The sequence below is a fragment of the Dunckerocampus dactyliophorus genome, chromosome 1 (assembly GCF_027744805.1).
Source record: "Dunckerocampus dactyliophorus isolate RoL2022-P2 chromosome 1, RoL_Ddac_1.1, whole genome shotgun sequence".
NCBI classification, from domain to species: Eukaryota; Metazoa; Chordata; class Actinopteri; order Syngnathiformes; family Syngnathidae; genus Dunckerocampus; species Dunckerocampus dactyliophorus.
The window spans coordinates 7838364-7857512 of record NC_072819.1 but is presented as its reverse complement, the minus strand read 5'-3'; the positions used below and the strand labels follow the sequence as shown (position 1 = coordinate 7857512).

The following is a 19149-nucleotide window of genomic DNA, read 5'->3' as shown; positions in this document are numbered from 1 at the left end:
CTGTCAAAAGTGTGCGAACTACTGACCTAGGCTTACAGGAGAATATAGTACTTGCTATAGAATTTATCTGCATGAGCAGCAACATTTAGGCAAGATGGCAAAGGATAATCAGATGAAATATGACAATGAAAGGGCGCTGAGGATGAGATATGACGATGAATGCGAGCTGAGGATCATGGCGCATTAAGTATGTGTATGGGTCGTGTTTCCTTACATGTGTCGGAACGAGGGCCGCCGGATAGGCCAACTTGTGGTGCCTCCACATCCAGAAGGAGAAGAGTACAACGGCGGCCAGTCCGATGATAGGAACCAGGGAGTAAAGCAGGGTGCTGAAGAGCTGAGGCTTCTGGGAAAACGGGTTGGATGTGGCTGCAATGAGAAAACGACAATGTGAAAACTTTGGAGTGACAACACTGGCTTGACATTGTGCCGCATCTTTATCACAAGCCAGACCTTGCTAGCAGCTCGCTGCAGCACTGGGGGTTCATACAAATGCATGAACATGCATCCACACAGCAGGATGAGCAAATCCATCTTGTGACATCACATAATCCTCCAGCCAAAAATAACAGTGCTCTGAACTGTGTCTGACCCCTGCAGGAGCTTCGGGGCGGCGCCTGTTGGCCCTGCCTACCCACTCTTCACTTGGTTGGACAGGCTGATCGGACCTCATTTGTCAAAGCGATGACACCAATGAAGAAAACATAGCTGCAACATTTTTTGAAATTCCTTGTCCAACTGAACAGAGTACCCTGGACTACCCTGGTGTGAATACATCCTTAGACCTCAGTATGCACTTCCTGCATGAGAGGACTCTTTGTCTATAGAGTTCTTCGATTAATATCTATAGCAGGGGTCGGGAACCTTTTTGGCTAAGAGAGCCATGAAAGCCACTTATTTTAAAACGTATTTCCGTGAGAGCTATTCAGTATGTTTTAACATTGAATACAATTAAATGTGTGCATTTTTAAGCAAGACCAACAATTTTAGAATATAAGTCTCTGAATTTATTATTTTTAATAACACTGTTATACTGAAACTTTCCAATAATACATAAAATACTTATTACCATTAATGTGACATCTGGTGCTGCATGGTTTTGCACTGTACTCATCTTCCTTTCTTTTCACCATCTTCTTTGTCAAAAGGGTTTGCTCTGCAGAATTAGTTAGCTGACTATTTGATTAAAAGGAGGGAAGTTTACTTCTTGACCTCTCAATGACCGCTTTATCCAGTAATAATTGAAAATATCGGAAGGACAGCTGGCATTGGCTCTGGCCAACCACACTGCGGACTGTTGAATGCGCATGAAATATTTACTGCTCTCATGAATTAACATACAGTAGAACCTCTAAGGTCAGGTACAACCGTTGCGGATTTAGGACATATTTCCCCTACGAAGGGTTCCAGGGTCAAGCGGTGGCCATCTTCCATCCATCCATTCATCTTCTATGCCGCTTATCCTCACTAGGGTCACGGGTATGCTGGAGCCTATCCCAGCTGACCTCGGACGCGAGGCGGGTACACCCTGGTCTGGTCGCCAGCCAATCGCAGGGCACATATAGACAAACAACCATTCACACTCACCGGTGGCCTGTACTGTAACTGTAAAAAACTGTAAATCAGAAGTTAGGCGAGTCCTTTTATTTTGAAGGCCGAAGTGGCTGGCAAGCTCTCAGGATTCTGATTTGTCAAGTGCTAGCTTTTCTCAGGCTATTGCATCGATCGCAACTGGACTGTTAGGTTGTCCTGGAAGACACTTCGCCTCTCATCCGAGCAGGATTCATAAGTTCATGCTCATGACTAGCTAGCTCTACTGGAGCTGCCCTATCTGTTTTAAATACAACAAAAGCAACAAACACTACCTTAGTAGTACTTGCCTCTCATCTGAGCAGGCTTCTCAGTTCATGCTCATGACTAGATAGGACAGCTCTAATAGAGTCCTGTGATGAGACAGCACAGCTCTACAAGAGTCCTGTGACTAGACAGGGCAGCTCCACTAGAGTCCTATGACTAGCTAGGACTATCCTAGAGCTGTCCTATGACTAGATAGGACAGCTTTAGTAGAGCTACCGGTTTTAAATATGATAAAAGCACCACCTTAGTAGTAGTCACAACTCATCCAAGTAGGCTTCTCAGTTCATGCTCATGACTAGACAGGCTAGCTCTAGTCCAGAAATCGGCTGTCAATAGGACAAAAGCAACAAACTACTACCTTTGTAGTAGTTGCCACTCGTCCGAGCAGACTTCACCAGTTTATACTCATGACTAGATAGGACAACTCTATTCGAACTACAGTCATGGAAAAAAATGATTAGACCATCCTTGTTTCTTCAGTTTATTGATCATTTTAATGCCTGGTTCATCTAAAGGTACAATTGTTTGGACAAATATAATGATGATAACAAATATAGCTCATAAGAGTTTAATTTAAGAGCAGATATCTAGCAACTTCCATGGCTTTCTTGATAATAAACAAAACCACTTCAGTTCTTACATGAATAGTTATAGCATTGTACTGCTAAAAAATGTTTACTCTTATGAGCTATTTTTGTTGTCATTGTTATATTTGTCCAATCAAAAGGTACCTTCAGTTGTATCAGGCATTAAAATGAACAAGAAACTGAAGAAATAAGGGTGATCTAATCATTTTTTCCTAGACTGTGTGTATTTTAAAAGCAACAAACATTAGTAGTAGGACAGCTCTATCATTTATCACCATATGACTCTACCAGAGCTGTCCTATCTAGTCCATCTAGTGCCATGTTATCATGAGCTGTTTTGGTTGTGAGGTTGATTTGTATTTCAGCTCACAAAATACAGAACAAAAAAAAGATTTTTTTTTCCCTCCCAAGTCACGGAATTGTCTATAAGTGGAAAATTGGTAGCAGTGAATGGAGTAGTGTTCTGACAAGCACAAGTATTTTACACAGTTTGACTCTTTGGACAGACAGCTGGTTTATAAAATGAACGTTTGCTTTGTGCAAAAAAAATGTTGCATAACTTGCTAAACATTCAACATAGCGTGTTTATATTTGCTGGTATGCGAATGACCCTCAACTATGTACAGTACATTAGCATTTTTGTCATATTGTGTGTGTGTATGTGTTTGCCTGTTTGACAGTACATACTGTAGGCGGTAGACTGCTGTGTGTCACTCTGTGGGGGAGTATCAGGTGCATACAGGAACCGTTCGTTGCACATGTTGCCTTCACAGCAGCAGAAGAAAACATCAGGATTCTCCTTCCTCTCCACGCACTCGTTGCTGCAGAGGAGAACAGGAATGAAAACATTAAACAAGCAATTTTGTCCATAATAGTGATGTTATTAGGAATGGAGATAACACAATAGTTTGACAATTCAAGATGTTGTTTCTTATTGAAATATTTTTGGGGAATCTGCAAAAGTTTGTTTGCATTTGAGCCTCGCATCTGCATAAAAAAAAAAATCTTCGAGACCCGATAAAGTCTACAAAGTTGTAGTTGTTTGACAGAAAATGTGACAACGTCTCGACACACGGAAAACGTCATGATGCAATGCACGTCATTTCCGCTTCTTCTCCTGTTTCCAAAAACACCACCACCACCGGCACAGCGGATAATGAATTTTTTTGCATTTTGGTGCTGGTACTAACCCACCACCAGGACTTGACACTATTCTGTCTCACTATCTTCATTAATGGAAGACAAGAACGTGAAGAAATAGGAAATGGAGCCGGAGCTGTGCCATCCACATCCATGCTATATATCCACAGAGCCCCCCGGACACTTTTGAAGATGCGTTCGTAAAAAACCCCGCTTCGTGTAACTGCTTGCTCACCTTCTGATAGATTCCGCTATTGCAGTACTTTCTACCATCAATAAAAGACAATGTTCCTGTCTTTCACCACACTAACGAGGTGGCTTGTTTCTCCCTCGCTACTAAAGTGTGGGGTTTAGCGTGTCGTCATGTTTACAAGTATTTCCTGCCAAAGACACAAGATTCCTTTCGAATAGAACATGCGCAGAACACAAATTAATGTTCCTTTTGATCAGGATATCCCGACAGGCGTATACATGACCCGATTGTCAGGTTACAAAAAGGAGTAACTCAGGTGTAATATTCGGGTTTTTAAAAACCGAAATATGAGCGTTTTTTCCAAAAGGGCTATTGGTGTTTACATGGCCATGCGCAACCGGGTTATTGCTAATATTCCAGTTATGATCGGGTTATTTGACTGCATGTAAACGTAGCCACTGACTCTACAATTGTGAATAAGGGCAGCCTAGTTACTGTATTTTGGTTATTCATAATATACCAACCTCTGCAAGCATTATTCTTGTATGAGAGCCGCTGGTACAGTTGTCTATATTTTGTATGAAAGCTGTTTTGGCTTAACTACACAGCACAAATATTATTTTGTCAGGAGAGATTCTATGCTCAGGATTTGAGTCTAGTATTTATTCGTGAATAATGGCAGATTTTTTTATGTTGGTTACTCAGAATATGCTGAAGTTTGTTAATTTTATAGATGCTGCTACTGGCGCACTTTACTTTTCCTGCTGGTTCTGTGCAAAAAGGGAAATATGTTGGTCGATGTAACCTTCCAACTATTACAAGCTAATGGAAGTAAATTAATCTGTTTTGTTGTTTATTTTAATGGTGGATCATGACAAATATGCTTTATTTTAGTAGTACACAGTGAGTAAAAAAAATTCTATATAGAAAAAAATTAAGCATTAAAAACTGACAGACTATTGATCACAAAAAAGATGCATTGAGATGCATCAAAAATTGTTTTATCATCGCATCGCAGGCCTCTGAATCGTAATCTCATGAAATGGTGAGGTGGCCAGAGATTCCCACCCCTAGCGCTAATCACAACAGCATTTATCTCATGGCACTTTACACATGAAGGTCACATTTATAAATGAAAACAGAGAACCAACTGAAAGAGCACTGAACAAGCACTTGGCGACGGATGCAAGGAAAAATTCCCTCTGGGGAAGAAACCTTGAACAGAACCCAGGCTCTGTGAACTCCTCCACCTGAGGCAGGACCTCACTCCCAAACCAAGGGTGCAATCGGCTGGGCCCAGCATAAGGGACCGCTGCGATGTGCTTTGGGTGGTGCTTGACCAAAACTGGTCTTTGGCAGCCTAGTCTGGTTCTTGTGACATACAACATCACTTCTCTGCAACAGTTAATCGATGAATAATCAATGATCCAATGAATCAACAACATTTTTGGCATCGAATTTGATTATGTTGCAGACCAAACCACTGTTTGTGTTTGGTTCATATTGATTTGGTCCATCTGGGGCCTAACAGATTACTCGAATCAAAACAACAAGCTTCACATTAATGGACCAAAAAAAATAATTCTTTGTTGCAGCCCTACAAGTATTTGTTACGTCCCTAACACACACACTGGGCATGCTCTGTGTCTTCTGTGGAAGGATTATACAGCGCTTAAGGGTGTCACGACACACTCGGCTCATGAGACCAGACACGATACATGATATTGGTTCAGGAGAAAGAGACGAGACGATATTTTAACATTACTTTTAAGAAAACTACAATGACAAAATACAGGACTGGACAAACAGACGACGATGACAAAATTATGTCGTTGGCCATGCTTTTTCTTCATGGTGAAAACGAGATGGCGACGAGCTAAACATGGCTCTTCGATGACTAAAATGTGACGAGTCGTGCGTGAATTTTCGTTGACGATACGAGATGAGACTGGACGAAAATGTTAGTTGAAAATGCATGACATTTCTGCCTATTGTGTATGTAATCTTACAGTTAAAAACTAAAATGTAGCTGTGCATCCTAGCTTAGCATTCAGCGTACTTCCGGCTCAACGGGAGCACGGAGTAAACAATGCACTGATTTGTGGATATACTTTAAATACAATCCATTCGAAAGAAAAACTGAATGCATTATGCAGAGAGACGGAGAAAGAATCGTGGCTGCAATCTCAAGCAGCAGCTGAAGACTCATCACACTGATATTCTTCCCCAAGGTAAGTTACAACAAGTACTCGGCAGTTGGCTTGAGATAATTTTCATACTAAGCTTAGTGCTAACTTCAAACTAGTTAGCTTTGTTGTGCTGACGTGAATTCATTAGATTGTGTTTGTTGCTGTTGTGTCTGACGGTAGAACATGCAGGGATTCGTCATTTTGTTAATGAACACATCATTTTGCGTCATGGTCTGCCGTGTTTAAATTCAGTGGCGGCGTGGCCATCTCTTTGTGCATTTAGGTTCTCTCAGCACGATGCGAGTTTCTGTGCTTTGTTATCATACGTAGAGGCTGCTAGCTTTGGGCCATAAGACACAAGGGTACGTGAGAAATAGAAAGTATAACCTTTGTCGTGATGCAGTGGCTCGTACCACTTCATAAACGGTGCTGGACCCATGTCCTTTGGTCTGATGAGACCAGGATTACATATTATATTCATTTCTCAATAGAGCGCTATATAGGCTCCTTTTATCCTGCCATTCCCTGAGCATACCTGTCATAGCAGTTGATGTCGTCCAACCAGCAGCCTTGCTTGACTACCTCCACGGTGCCAGAAGTATTCTTCCATGTGGCGAAGCAGTGCCGCCTTTTGTCCTTATCGCCATAACACGGTTCAATGCCGCTACGGTTGGTGCGCTCCTTCTCCCAGCTGGAGTTGTAGTAGCTGCACTCCTGCGTATCTGAGCGTCCCAGGATTGCACCTGGCGGGGAGACGATGACATCCATGCAAATCTCATTAACAAGGGTATTTTTTCTTTCTGACAATATTTTCTGTGGGGCAAAAAAATGGAGTGGAGATGGTCCTTTTATTGATTTTTAATTCCAAAAATAAATATGGGACAAAGAAACGCTGGAAAGACATTTCTCAATGAACAATCAATGCTCCCATCAAAGGTTCTTAAGGTTGAGTCTGTCCAGGTACAAAAAATAAAACATTCATTCATTCTTTAAAACCAACAGTGCAGATGTCTACACACTTTTTCCAGTGAAGGCCACATAGTGAAAAACGAAAGAAGGCAAAATACAAAAATGGTAAAGCAACACATGTCGATATGCTAAGAAGTTAGATATATTTTAAGAAAACACTGCATCTCAGCTTTGTGACGTAGGTTGAAAACTGTATTAGTAGTATCAACTTTGGTCTGTTTTTATTTTACATAACAACATCTCACCTTTCTTCTTAAATAATATTCATAGATTTTCTTCTCATAATATCATGACTTTATTTCCATCATATTTTGGTTTTATTGCCATAATATTATATTTTTTCCCTAAGCTAATTTTCCAAAAAATTACAACTTTATTTAGTTTTACTTATTTATTTATTTTTTTAAATCGTTATATTCTTCTGTGTAGGCTCTCAGTCGTACAGGAGTTCTCCATCGAGGGAAAGGCTTCTTGAGACGTCATCTGTACTTCTGTGAAGAATGTGTCGGACGTTTCGCTCCTCATCCGAAGAGCTTCGTCAGCGAACTAATAAGTGCTAGTAGCCTAGACCTTAAATACAGTAAGAGTGGGCGGAATTGGTGTGCCAACACCCTCCTCCTATTGGTTCCTTACACTAAGCCTGGGCGGAGTTGTGGTCTAATCCACCTCCGATCAAAGGGAAGTGTAGCTCCCTGTAGTTGGGTATGAACGACTCTGATACTGGCTCGTTAGCATCTATTGTTCTGGCTCGGCCCTGGCTTCACCTCATTTGCAAGACTAAGAGCTGTGGGTTCTCAGTAACCTGCTGAACACAGTGTCCAAATTAAACCTCAAACCACCATTCCGATTCAATGATGGCTTCTGTTGTTTGACAAAAATAGCTTCCTTTACGCCTCTTTCAAACCATCTGTTTTCTTTGGCCAAAATCTTTACCTCGCTGTCCTGAAAAGAGTGATTGGTTGCTTTAAGGTGTAGATGTACTGCTGATTGAGGCCCACTAGAATTGTCCCTGCGATGTTGATAAAGCCTTTTTTGGAGCATTTGCTTAGTTTCCCCAATGTAGTGCTCTTTGCATTCCTCATCTTTACAGTGGATGGAATAGGATGAGGAGCGAAACGTCCGACACATTCTTCACAGAAGTACAGATGACGTCTCAACAAGCCTTTCCCTTAATCGGTATATTATGAGAAACAACAATAATATTTTTTCTTTAATATTTCAACTCTATTCTACTAAATATTTTTTGTAATATTATTTTTCCTCATTATTATGACGGTGTTCTCCTAAAATGATGACTTTTTCTTGTGAAAGTACTTTTTTTCTTTCTTAGCATTTTAACTTTATTCTTTATTCCACAGAGATTATTCTTAAAATTAGTGTTGTTTTTTTTCTATTTTTGTAAAAAAAAATTTTAAATTGTCTTGTTAAATTATATTTTTTGCAACTTTTTTCCATTACAAAACAACTTTTTCTTAATATTTTGACCTTACTTTCATAAAATTACAGGATTATTTTTCAAATTTTACAACTTTCTTCTTATAATAACATCATATTTTGACTTTATTCTCATAATATCATAACTATCCCCCAACCTAATTCTCTAAACATTACAACTTTATTTTGTTTTGGTTTTTTCTCATAATATGTCAACTCTATGCTACTAAAATCACATTACTTTCCCTCATAACATGAGGAGTTTATTCCTGTAAAATTGCATTTTTTGTTCTTGTTACCATCAGACTTTTTCCTCTTAATATTTGACATTATTCTCGTAAAATTAGAGCTGTTTTTTGTTCAACTATTTCAGCTTTCTTCTTGTAATATTCTGACTTTGTTCCCATATTATAACTTTTCCCCAACCCAAATTTCCCAAAATTACAACTTTACAAAATTACAACTGTTTTTCACAATATTAAAATGATTAAAACAATTAATACTATTAAAACAATTAATAATAAAACAATTTGTTCTTTAATATTTCAACTCTATTCTACTAAAATGACATAATTTTTCCTCATAATATTGCGAGTTTATGCTAGTAAAATTGCAATTTTCTCGTTAGAACATGACTTTTTTCTCGTAATATTTTGACTTTATTTTTGTAAAAAATCCCAGCTGTTTTGACCATTTCTGCTGTATGGGTTTTTTTGTTCTCCATTTTTCCAACTTTCTTCTTGTAAATGTTCTTCTGGCAATATTTTGACTTTGTGCCCATAATATAACGTTTCCTGTAGGTAATTCATTTTTTTTCTGGACTATTTCAACTACATTTTTCATTAATTTAATAAATACATTTTTGATCAGTTACTGCAACTAAAATTATGTTATTTTTCCTCATAATATTATGATGTTATTCTTGTAAAATTATCACTTTTTCTTGTGAAAGTATATATTTTTTCTCTTAATATTTTGACTTTATTCTTGTAAAATTACTATTGATTTTTTTGAAGTTTTCTTGTTAAAAAGACATTTTTTCATGTGCCGCGGGTCGCACTTTGGATGCCCCTGCAACGGTATCACTATCAGTCCTAATCTTAGTTCTGCGGAAAATTGACAAAACATTGAGGTGGTCAATTTCAAACAAATCATGGGATCGCTTGTGAGGGAATGAGTGTGATTGCTGTAAAATTCCTGATATACATAATAATATAATAATGCTGTTAAACAATATCCTGTGATCTGTGCAATAATGCCTGCTGCCTTGCTGAGGCATTAACAGCCCATGCCTCGCTCTTACCTGGCATCACTCCGTCATGACAATGCAATACTTTGCAGCAAACAGCAATCAACACAATTGATTACATCCCTATTGCTCCCACCTCTGACACAAACGCAGTGGAATTATTTGTGTTCGTACCACTTCAGATTTAACCTTTGTCTCCTCGGTGTCACACCGTATCACAGCAGCAACGTGCTGCCACTCACCGTGTTTTGAAGCGCACTGCTGAGACAACTGACAAAAATCCACTTTATAAATCATCTCTCCCATAAGAATCGCAATGTCTGTGACACAAAATATCTGTAGGTGGTTTTTTTTCCTCTTCGGGGAGGTTCACGGTGCAGTGTCATTGATCAACAATGATGCACATTTTCATTTATGAGCAGCTTTGGAATGCTCTTTTACGGTTGAGTGCGGGCGTGTAGAAGGCGGTGGTTTGACCCTGCAGGGCACATTTCCAGGTGGAGCGTTTTTTTTTTATGACTTTATTCTTGTATTCGTTATTCTTACTGTTGTTTTTTTTTTCCATTTTTGCAGTTTTTTGTCAAAGTTTTCTTCTTAAATTAGAGTTCAACCTCTTTGTCACACCGTACCACAGCAGCAACGTGCTGCCACTAGCTGTATTTTTGCATTTTGAAAAGCACTGCTGAGACAACCGGCAAAAATCCACTTGACAAATCAACTCTCCCATAAGCGTCTCAATGTCTGACACACAAAATATTTCCAGGGTTTTTTTGGTCTCTTCGGGGTGGTGAAGTGTCATTGATCAAAAAACAAGACGTGAATAAATGAAAAGTAAAAAAAAAAAATTAAATCACGACCTCGAATCACACTAACATGCAATCAAACTTCTACTTACTTAAGGAGCAGCATCACAAACAAGAGCTGCCATGTTACTGGCAAGACATTTCCTCCTCACTCTCCCTGTCCCCCAGCGAGCCTCGGCAGCCCTGATTCTACCCTGCTGACGGCTAACATTACCTCCTTGCTTGTCCTGCCCACCAGTGAGCTTCGCTGGTGGTGACTAGGGCTGCAAAAGTAACAATAATTTGCAGCTTGCTGTACACCTGCAACAATTAATTGATGAATCAATGATTCATCAATTTTCCAATTAATCGACAACTATTTATGTACTTGAGTAATCGTTTTTTTTTATTTAAAAATGTAAATATCCTCTGAGCTCACACTCTCAACTGTGAATATTTTTTAATTTCCTTACGCAACCATGAATGTGTTTTAGGCAAAACAATATATTCACCACCACACAAAAACTACTAACTGTTTGTGTTTGCTTCATACTGATTTGGTCCGACTAGGGAAGGTGTGTCCAAAGTGCGGCCAGGAGCCTATTTGCCCCAATAGAACGGCTACAGCGGCACATCCTAAAAATATAATTTAACAAGAAAACAAAACCAAGTTATACTATTATAGAAATATTGTCATAATATTACCAGAAGAATGCTGAAATAGTTGGAAAATACAGCAAAAATGAAGAATACAACACCTGGAATTTTACGAGAATGTCATATATTAAGAGGAAAAAGTCTGATGCTAAAAAAGAAAACGTCGTAATACGAGTGACAAACAAAATCAAATTGTAATTATTTGAAAATTAGGTTTGGGAAAAAAGTTATAATCTCATGGAAATAAAGTCAAAATATGCAGGGAATAATGTCATATTACAAAAAGAAATTTCAAAAAGATTATTTAAGAAGTAAGTTGAAATATAAAAAAAAATAAAAACACTTAAAAACAGCAAAAATGCGTTACTAAAATGTTACAAAAATAAAGTAAAAATATCATGGCTATAAAGAAATAAGAAGAAAGTTGAAATAGTTAGAAAATACAAAAACAGCAGAAATGGAAAAAAAACAGCTGTAATTTAATGAGAATAAAATCAAAATATTGAGTGAAAAAAAGTCATTCTAATGAGAAAAAAAGATGCATTTTACTAGAATAGACTTGTATATTATAAGAGAAAAAAATACTATTTTAGTAGCATAGAGTTGAAATATTATAATATGAGAAACAAACCAGTTGTAATTTTTGGTTGGGGAAAAAAGGTCTTATATTATGGGAATAAGGTCAAAATATGGAAATAAAAGTCATATTACAAAAAAAAATTTCAAAAGAGAGCTTAAATGTTTCGGGAAAAAACCCCAGCATAAATGGGAAAAAGAGCAAAGACCAAAGTTCATACTCATACTGTAATTCACTTTTTCACAACATTGTGTATCACAAAGTTGCAGTTTTTTTCCTTGAAATACAAAATATCAAAGTGGCCCTTGCGTCTTGAATTTTTAATTTTTGACTACGTGGCACTTGCTGGAAAAAGTTTGGACACCCCTGGTCTAGGGCATAACCGATGACTCAATTCATAGAAACAACAAGATTCAGATTACTCAACGAAGAAAATAATGATTCGCTGCAGGCTAATTTATATGTATTTTAAAAAGCCGGTTTCAATCTATTTAATGCAATGGTTTGTTTTTCTCGGTGCATGTAGCCTTACTGTTTTGCTTACCGTTACAATTAGCAAGGTCAAGTTTGTTTTATTTCATTTTCAATACAGCACCCGACATGGCCAAGTGGCCAAGGAGTGGCAGCATTAAAGCAAAGAAATTAATCCCCTGGCCACAAGCAGCAGCTCAGAGTTATCTAAAACGGATCATTTCAGCAAGTGCTGGCCTGATTGTGCAAGGACATACCATAGGACATCCACCTACGAGCACAAATACAGGCAATGAGTGACAGCAGCTGCTTTATCTCACTCATAGACACGTCCAAGTGCAGAAGCAACACAATGGAGGAAAAAGAAATAGCTGGGCCGCGCTAATCTTTCAGTGTGATTAACTGATACAATGACTGATTGTGTGAGCAGGGATTGTGCAAGCAAGGAAGGTCAGCTGCACCATCGTGAGGCCACTTCTGAGAAAGTCAAGACTATAAAATGACAAAACAGCTTTTGAGACACTTAATTGAATGTATGCCTTGAACAGCAAAGGTCAGTCCTCGCTCTTCATTAATAACAATGTTGTTTATTTCCACACAACTCCTAAACAAAAGTATAATAGCTCAGAACGAACGACCAGCACAAAAACCCGACCGGCCCTTACAGTCACGACAACATCAGACTACAATATTTTGCAGGTGCGAGCCGTCATCGCATGTATTGTTGCCTGGAAACAGAAGCATATGCCAACCTTTGAATTAGTGGTTTCCAACTGGTTTGCCTACAGGACCCACCATCACCCATTAAAAGAAAAACTGCACTTTTTGGGGGAAATTTTGCCCACCATCCACAATCTTTACGTGAGACATGAACACATCTCTCTTTTCTGTGCGTTCCAAAGATATAAAATCACGTACAAAGATGCAGCCATGAATGCACGTAATGGTAAACACTTACTCGACCCTATGAAGCCTTCTGAAAAAAAAAGACATAATTAGGGATGTCCAATATTGGCTTTTTTGCATACAACCGATATGCCGATATCGCCCAACTCTAAATTTCAGATTCCGATAACAACTGACACTGATATGTGTAACACCACATATCCCCCGTCGTGGAAGGACTGGACCGGACAGATTACCTTATTTTGTATTATTATTATTTATTATCTATTATTGCATTACAAATTTGACGTGATCTGTTCCATATTTATTCTTATTCTATTTTCTTATCTCTCATGTCTTGCCTTGGTTGTTTTATTTTGTGATTAAGTTAATTATGACATTTTTGGAGAGCTACTGGAAATGTGAATTTGTTTTGGAGATGAATAAAGTATCTGCTTTTATTCCTCAGATATTGTCTAACTCTCAATTACCAATATGTGTAACATATCTCCTGTCACCAAATTAACACCGCTGCCATGAGTGGCGGCCTTTCACGCAGCTCTGTTTGTTTATTCAAGCCACGAAAGCAACGCCCGGCGTCGGTGCGATTCCCTGACTACCCATTGATATCAAGCCGGAAGAGCCGGGGGCTAAGATGAAAGTCAAGCGGCTAGCAAGGAAGTGGAGATTCGAGCCTTCGGTACCTTCTATTATCATGTGTCATCCTGGCCATGTGACCATTAAAATGTACATCTACACAGCATTCTTTTAAAAATCTGTTTTCATTATCCAGAAAAAAACTGATATAGATATCACATTTTTATGCCAATATCGGGCTGTTAATATAGGTGGGTCGCTATTATTGGACATCCATACAGATAATAATAATAACAATAATACAAATAATAAGATGTGCATATTAACCCAGCCACAGTGACATTATTATTAACATTGTTACGCCGCTCGAACTACGTTACTGGCGTATTCACACCTCGCCTCACCACACCGGCTAGCTAATAGCCGGCTAGCAACTAGCTTCACCACACACTTGCGTCAGCGCCGCGCTCACAGAGGGCCTCAGGCCACTACCAAACGGTAACGCTACGTAATTAGGAATGTCCGCTAATCTTATAGTTAACATACAGTTGGAATCTCTATAATGGCAATTCTGACTTAAATATGCAAAACAATTTCTGTGACATTCAACACAAACTAAGTGCGTCTAAATAAATGTGTTAGCTCGATACTGATTTAAATTGAAAATCCCATATACATGCTAGTGGTTAGCATTAGCAATTTTACATAAAACAGGCAAACACTTTAAAAGGCAAGAGACAGGACTGACATAGTCTTAATGGCAGAGATTACTCACAAATGTTAGTCTTCGTCTATGACAGCGGGTCTCCAATGGCCCTACAGAGTGCTGTCGCCCCCTTAAGGAGCGGGTTTTTTTGGACAAGGCAAAGACCAGCGACCCACGTTTGGGCTGCAACCCAAATATAAAACAAATAAAAACAAACACTCAACACTGACGACGACAAAGGTACCGCGACTGGTGACGATTTCTGATTTTCTGCAGCTGTATCTGACAACTCTCTTTTGTTTGGCAGGTGGAGAGAGTGTATGCGTGAGTGGTGGGTCGCAGCCAGGCCTGTCACAATAACACATTTTGCTCATGCTACAAATTGTCGTCAATCATCGATTTTATCAAAAAACAATTTTTAGACCATTTTTTTCAAATCATTGTCATGAGAGGTGTACTCATCGCCAGCACGTAGCAAACCTTGCTGTGACCAGCAACGCCCGTAAGCGACGTGTTCACATCAAGAGTGAATTGGACAAGTCTCCCACGGTTTTGATTGGCTGTCAGATGTGGAAGGAATTTGGGGGAATCAAAGTAGTTCAAAGGAGGAAAAGCAGTAGGTGTTGATCGAGTACCGGATCTTACTAGTATTGAAGATAAACTTATATGAATGTCCATGTAAAATGAATGTAAACTGACCCAATATGTTTACTCTGGCACCGACGAGTTCCCGTGACGCTTTTTCCTTTATATCTCCATATTCTTTTTTAGAAATGTCAACTAGCTCCGGGAAATCTCACACAGCAGGTATAGAGTACCGATTAGCATCCCGTCCGCTCATTGGTCGATCAATGAAACTCCCGCTGATTGGTCCTCGTCTGGGCGACAGCGATGAAAGGTAGAACATTTTTCAACTTTCTGGGATTGTGTCACAAGCCAGCATGTGCACAATGACAACCACAAACAAACTTTCACACGCACAAATTTCGCGTGGCGCTTGGCTGGACGGTGACACGCGCTAATGCCCTACCGTGCAAGTTCCATTGAAAATGAATGGCGTAGAGGCCATGTCGCCTCCCGTGTGTAGCGCCCATAAACCCTCTGTATCCACTCACTAGTAGCCCCGCCTCCCCAAAAAGGCTGAATGGGATGAGATGTGTTCATTCCACGAACGAACTAATGCGCACAGACAGATGCAGATTGAACCCTCCTGTCATCCAGCCTGTGTGGCACAGAGAGACGAGCAGATGAAACACACGCATACATGTACATGTCAATTTAACGAGGGCGTCATAATTATCAACCTGTTTTTTTTAATCGTTCGATTAATCGATTTGATTATCGTGACAGGCCCAGTTGTAGCATGGTGATGCATGGGCCGGGACGTATGTCTTTGGTGCATTTGGCGCTGACCCTGTAAGTTCAGAAGAAGTGTGGCTGGCACTGGTGTGTTTTGAGGTATCATTATCATCTGCCAGCATCTTTATCAAAATGTGACATTTCAGACTGTCCACCAGGCATGTGTACTCTGACAACTGCTGAGGAATACAGGACCAATGAAGTGGCAGTTTGAAGCATCTACACTTGGCACCATGCACACTAATCTAGGTAAACAACTTACCCACTAACCCCTCCCCCAGCATTGTAAACCAGACACACACTGAAAAGGTTTTTTGGTTTGTCTTCCAAGACTGGAGATTGTTATGAAGCAATTTGTCCTTAGGATCAACATTTCAGCATCTGGGCAGAGATAAGGAGGGCTGGTCATGATGTACAGTATGCTTCGTTGGATCGCTGGTTTGCATGGGAAAAAATGTGCAGAACCACTGGCTCTCGGTGGGGTAGATGTAAGACCGTCTGTAGAGCTGGCGTATCGGCTCAGGTTGTGGTGGCTGATGATGTCATTTGACAATCCACCCACTCAAGTGACACGAGTATAACAGTTTTCCTGTGCACAAGTGAGCACATATTCGAGGAAAACTACTGCCTGTAGAGTCGTGTTCAACTTTGAAATGTGCATTGGCTGTCTGTGAGATTGTGCAACGCAGGTCAGTTCAGATTCTTCTGTGCCAAAGAACTGTACCCAGCAAAAGAGAAAGATTTATGTCCTTGAGTTATGTTGGGATTGGAAGCAAGGGATCTATTAATCAAAGCTTCATGAATCTTCCAGACACTTTTCTCAAGGGAGGGGGCAGACATATTTCTTACAAACATGGAAATGAGCTGGAACAAGAAATATTCATTTTGGATATCTGACTAGAGTTGGAAGTGGGAGATAAAGTCATAAAACAGTAGAATAATTATAGGACAGCACATTTGCTCGACTACTATCACGCTTGCCTCCCTCCCTGCAGAACATAAGACACTGACAGATGAGGCATATCAGACCACTTTGCTCAAGGGCAGCTTCTGGCTGCCTTTTTATACAATTTCAAGACGTCTGACAAGCCCAGGTATCAAGCACCAGGGACAGTAGGTGTAATCTTGTTGCTGTGCAGAGTGAACCTATACACCTTACTTTACAGTAAGTCCACAGAAGCCTCCGCTTGGCAGGACTACATTGCTAATGCTAAATCAGATGGTGTCGTGACACGGCAGCGGTGGCTGGGTGGGCTCGGGCTCACTGGTTACAAAGGCTGCACTCTTTCCACAACCAGGAGGAGGGGACATGGTGAGAGGGGAGCATTAAAAACCACCACACTCAGCGACTGAATCCAATCCCTTTAATCCCCACTGGTATGCTGCAGTGACAAATGCCCATTGGTCTCCGCTTCAGTTAGCGTTGACGGGCAGGACGCTGGACAGGTTAGGGGGAGCGGCCGGGTCCCTTGCCGTGAAACAGCAGTTTGCACAAGGAGCGCATACCGGCGTAGCCATGTGTCACTTGTGTGTCATGGCTGCAACCATCCACCACATTCCCAGAATTCTTTGCAAGATGGGCCATTTAAAAATGCCTTGTTATCTCTCTCAGGGTACAGGAGAAGGACCTGCAACCTCACCATCCCCCACTCCTGTGCTTGAATTGTTGGGATTCATTTGAAGGGTGTGTTAAGTGCCACTTGGGCTTAAAGCTGAAGTGTATATTGAATTTGCAGTAATGCTGCTCTATCACTCCCTTGCAGTACGGACCGTTTGTCTTTATCAAACCGCCAATGAGTGATGAGCACAGCAGGTGGGAGGGAGGCATCGGACACACTATTTATACCCATGAGTGTGTGTGCATTTGAGATGATTGTGAGTTCAGTGAAGCTAGAGAGTTCTCATAAGCCACCACGTTAAAGATAATCAATGACACAGAATTACAACCGAACTTGATGTGTGCCAACTGGGACATTCTGGACCAACAGTGATATCGCTAGGAATTAACATGGCAGACAGCTAATATTCTCTCTGAATAAAATTGGAGAATTTGCCCCCCTTACAAAAGATACAAACAGTCCATAATTTTTATGGTAGGGTTATTGAAACGGAGTGCTAGAAGGTAAAAAAAAAAGGATAAACTAGTTTAATAAAAGGGTAATCAATATTTTATCCCCTATCAACCAGCAAGCATTCTGACCCCCACAGACTGACGCGCCCATGAAGTACACAAATCAGATCTGTTCCTGTAGGAAAGTATTTCTAAACTCAACTTAAGGAAAACGAATCTCTTCCACTCAAACCTCTTCCACTCAAACTATGGACAAGACTAAAGAGCTACCAAAGAACCTTAGGGTCAAGACTCTAGTCCTGCAGAAGACTGACATCGGCTCCAAGACTAGCAAGAAGCTTGACGGCGGAATAATTCGTTAATGGAAGAAATACAGGTTTAACAGTCAATTGCCCACGCTCTGATGATGGATGATTGTGAGAAAGGTGAGGGAACAGCCCTGGATGACAAGGGAGGAGGAGCTGGTTGATGTCAAGGAAGCTGGGAGCACAGTCAGCGAGAAACCATAAGTAACACACTTCGCTATAATGGACCAGCAAGATCCCCCCACTCAAGAAAACATGTATGGACTAGAGATGCAACAATTAATTGATAAATAGATAATCAATTATCCAATTAATTGACAGCTATTTTGGTATTCAGTTCATCGTTTTGGATATTTTTACCAGTAATTTTGCATTTGGCTCATAATGATTTGGGCCGTCAAGGAACTAACAGATTACTCGATTAATCAAAACAACTAGCTTTGGATTAATTGGCTAAGGCCCCGTCCACAAAGAAACATTCCTGGGATTTTTTTTTTCGGCGGGTTGAAAAAATGTGTTCCCACACTGTAGCAAATACTCGCATCGAGACGAAAATGCCTCACTGGGTGAAAACGATGTAATACACCAGGCACACCTACATGTGGTGCTGTAAACACTGACACACAGACGGAACCACGGAACACACCAAACTATAGAAGAAAGAACGCATGCGCCCGAGTCCGCTATCGTCTGCTTGGCCGGCTTGCCTAGATTTAGGACGAAGTGAGGAAGTACTTTTGGGGTATAACACAACAAAATATCAGGAGAATGTTGACTGCGGTTAATCATGCCAGGCGAAATATTCCGATACTGATAATGAGAATGTTGAGAAGCCATCTTTGAACAGAGGGGGAGGTCTGCGACACCACCTTTCTCTCACATACAATGCTGTCCTTTCATCTCTTCCTAAAAGATTTCATCATTTAGCCTCTAACAAATGGCACAGCCACCTTGGCTTCAGATGGGTCCATGACCATCATTACCCTTCTATTGTATCCTACAAACTGTCATTTGACATCACTACAGAGCCAAACCATTCCTGTCTGGACCTGCCTCCTCCTTTACAGGATAAATAGATTGGATCTTGCACCAAGTTCTCAGACTAGTGCTGTCCTATGTAG

The 19149-nt window shown here is 40.2% G+C and overlaps 1 protein-coding gene across 2 annotated transcripts in view; it reads right to left on the bottom strand.

Moving 5' to 3' along the window:
* The window catches only part of acvr2ab (activin A receptor type 2Ab), a 61244-nt gene that overhangs the window by 27563 nt on the left and 14532 nt on the right, over positions 1 to 19149 (bottom strand). For both annotated transcript variants that reach the window (XM_054770156.1, XM_054770165.1), the window contains exons 2-4: positions 6502 to 6709; positions 3132 to 3265; positions 215 to 369 (exon numbers count right to left, since the gene is read on the bottom strand). In XM_054770156.1, the coding sequence (XP_054626131.1) occupies positions 215 to 369; positions 3132 to 3265; positions 6502 to 6709 (497 nt within the window). The remainder of the gene's footprint in view (positions 1 to 214; positions 370 to 3131; positions 3266 to 6501; positions 6710 to 19149) is intronic.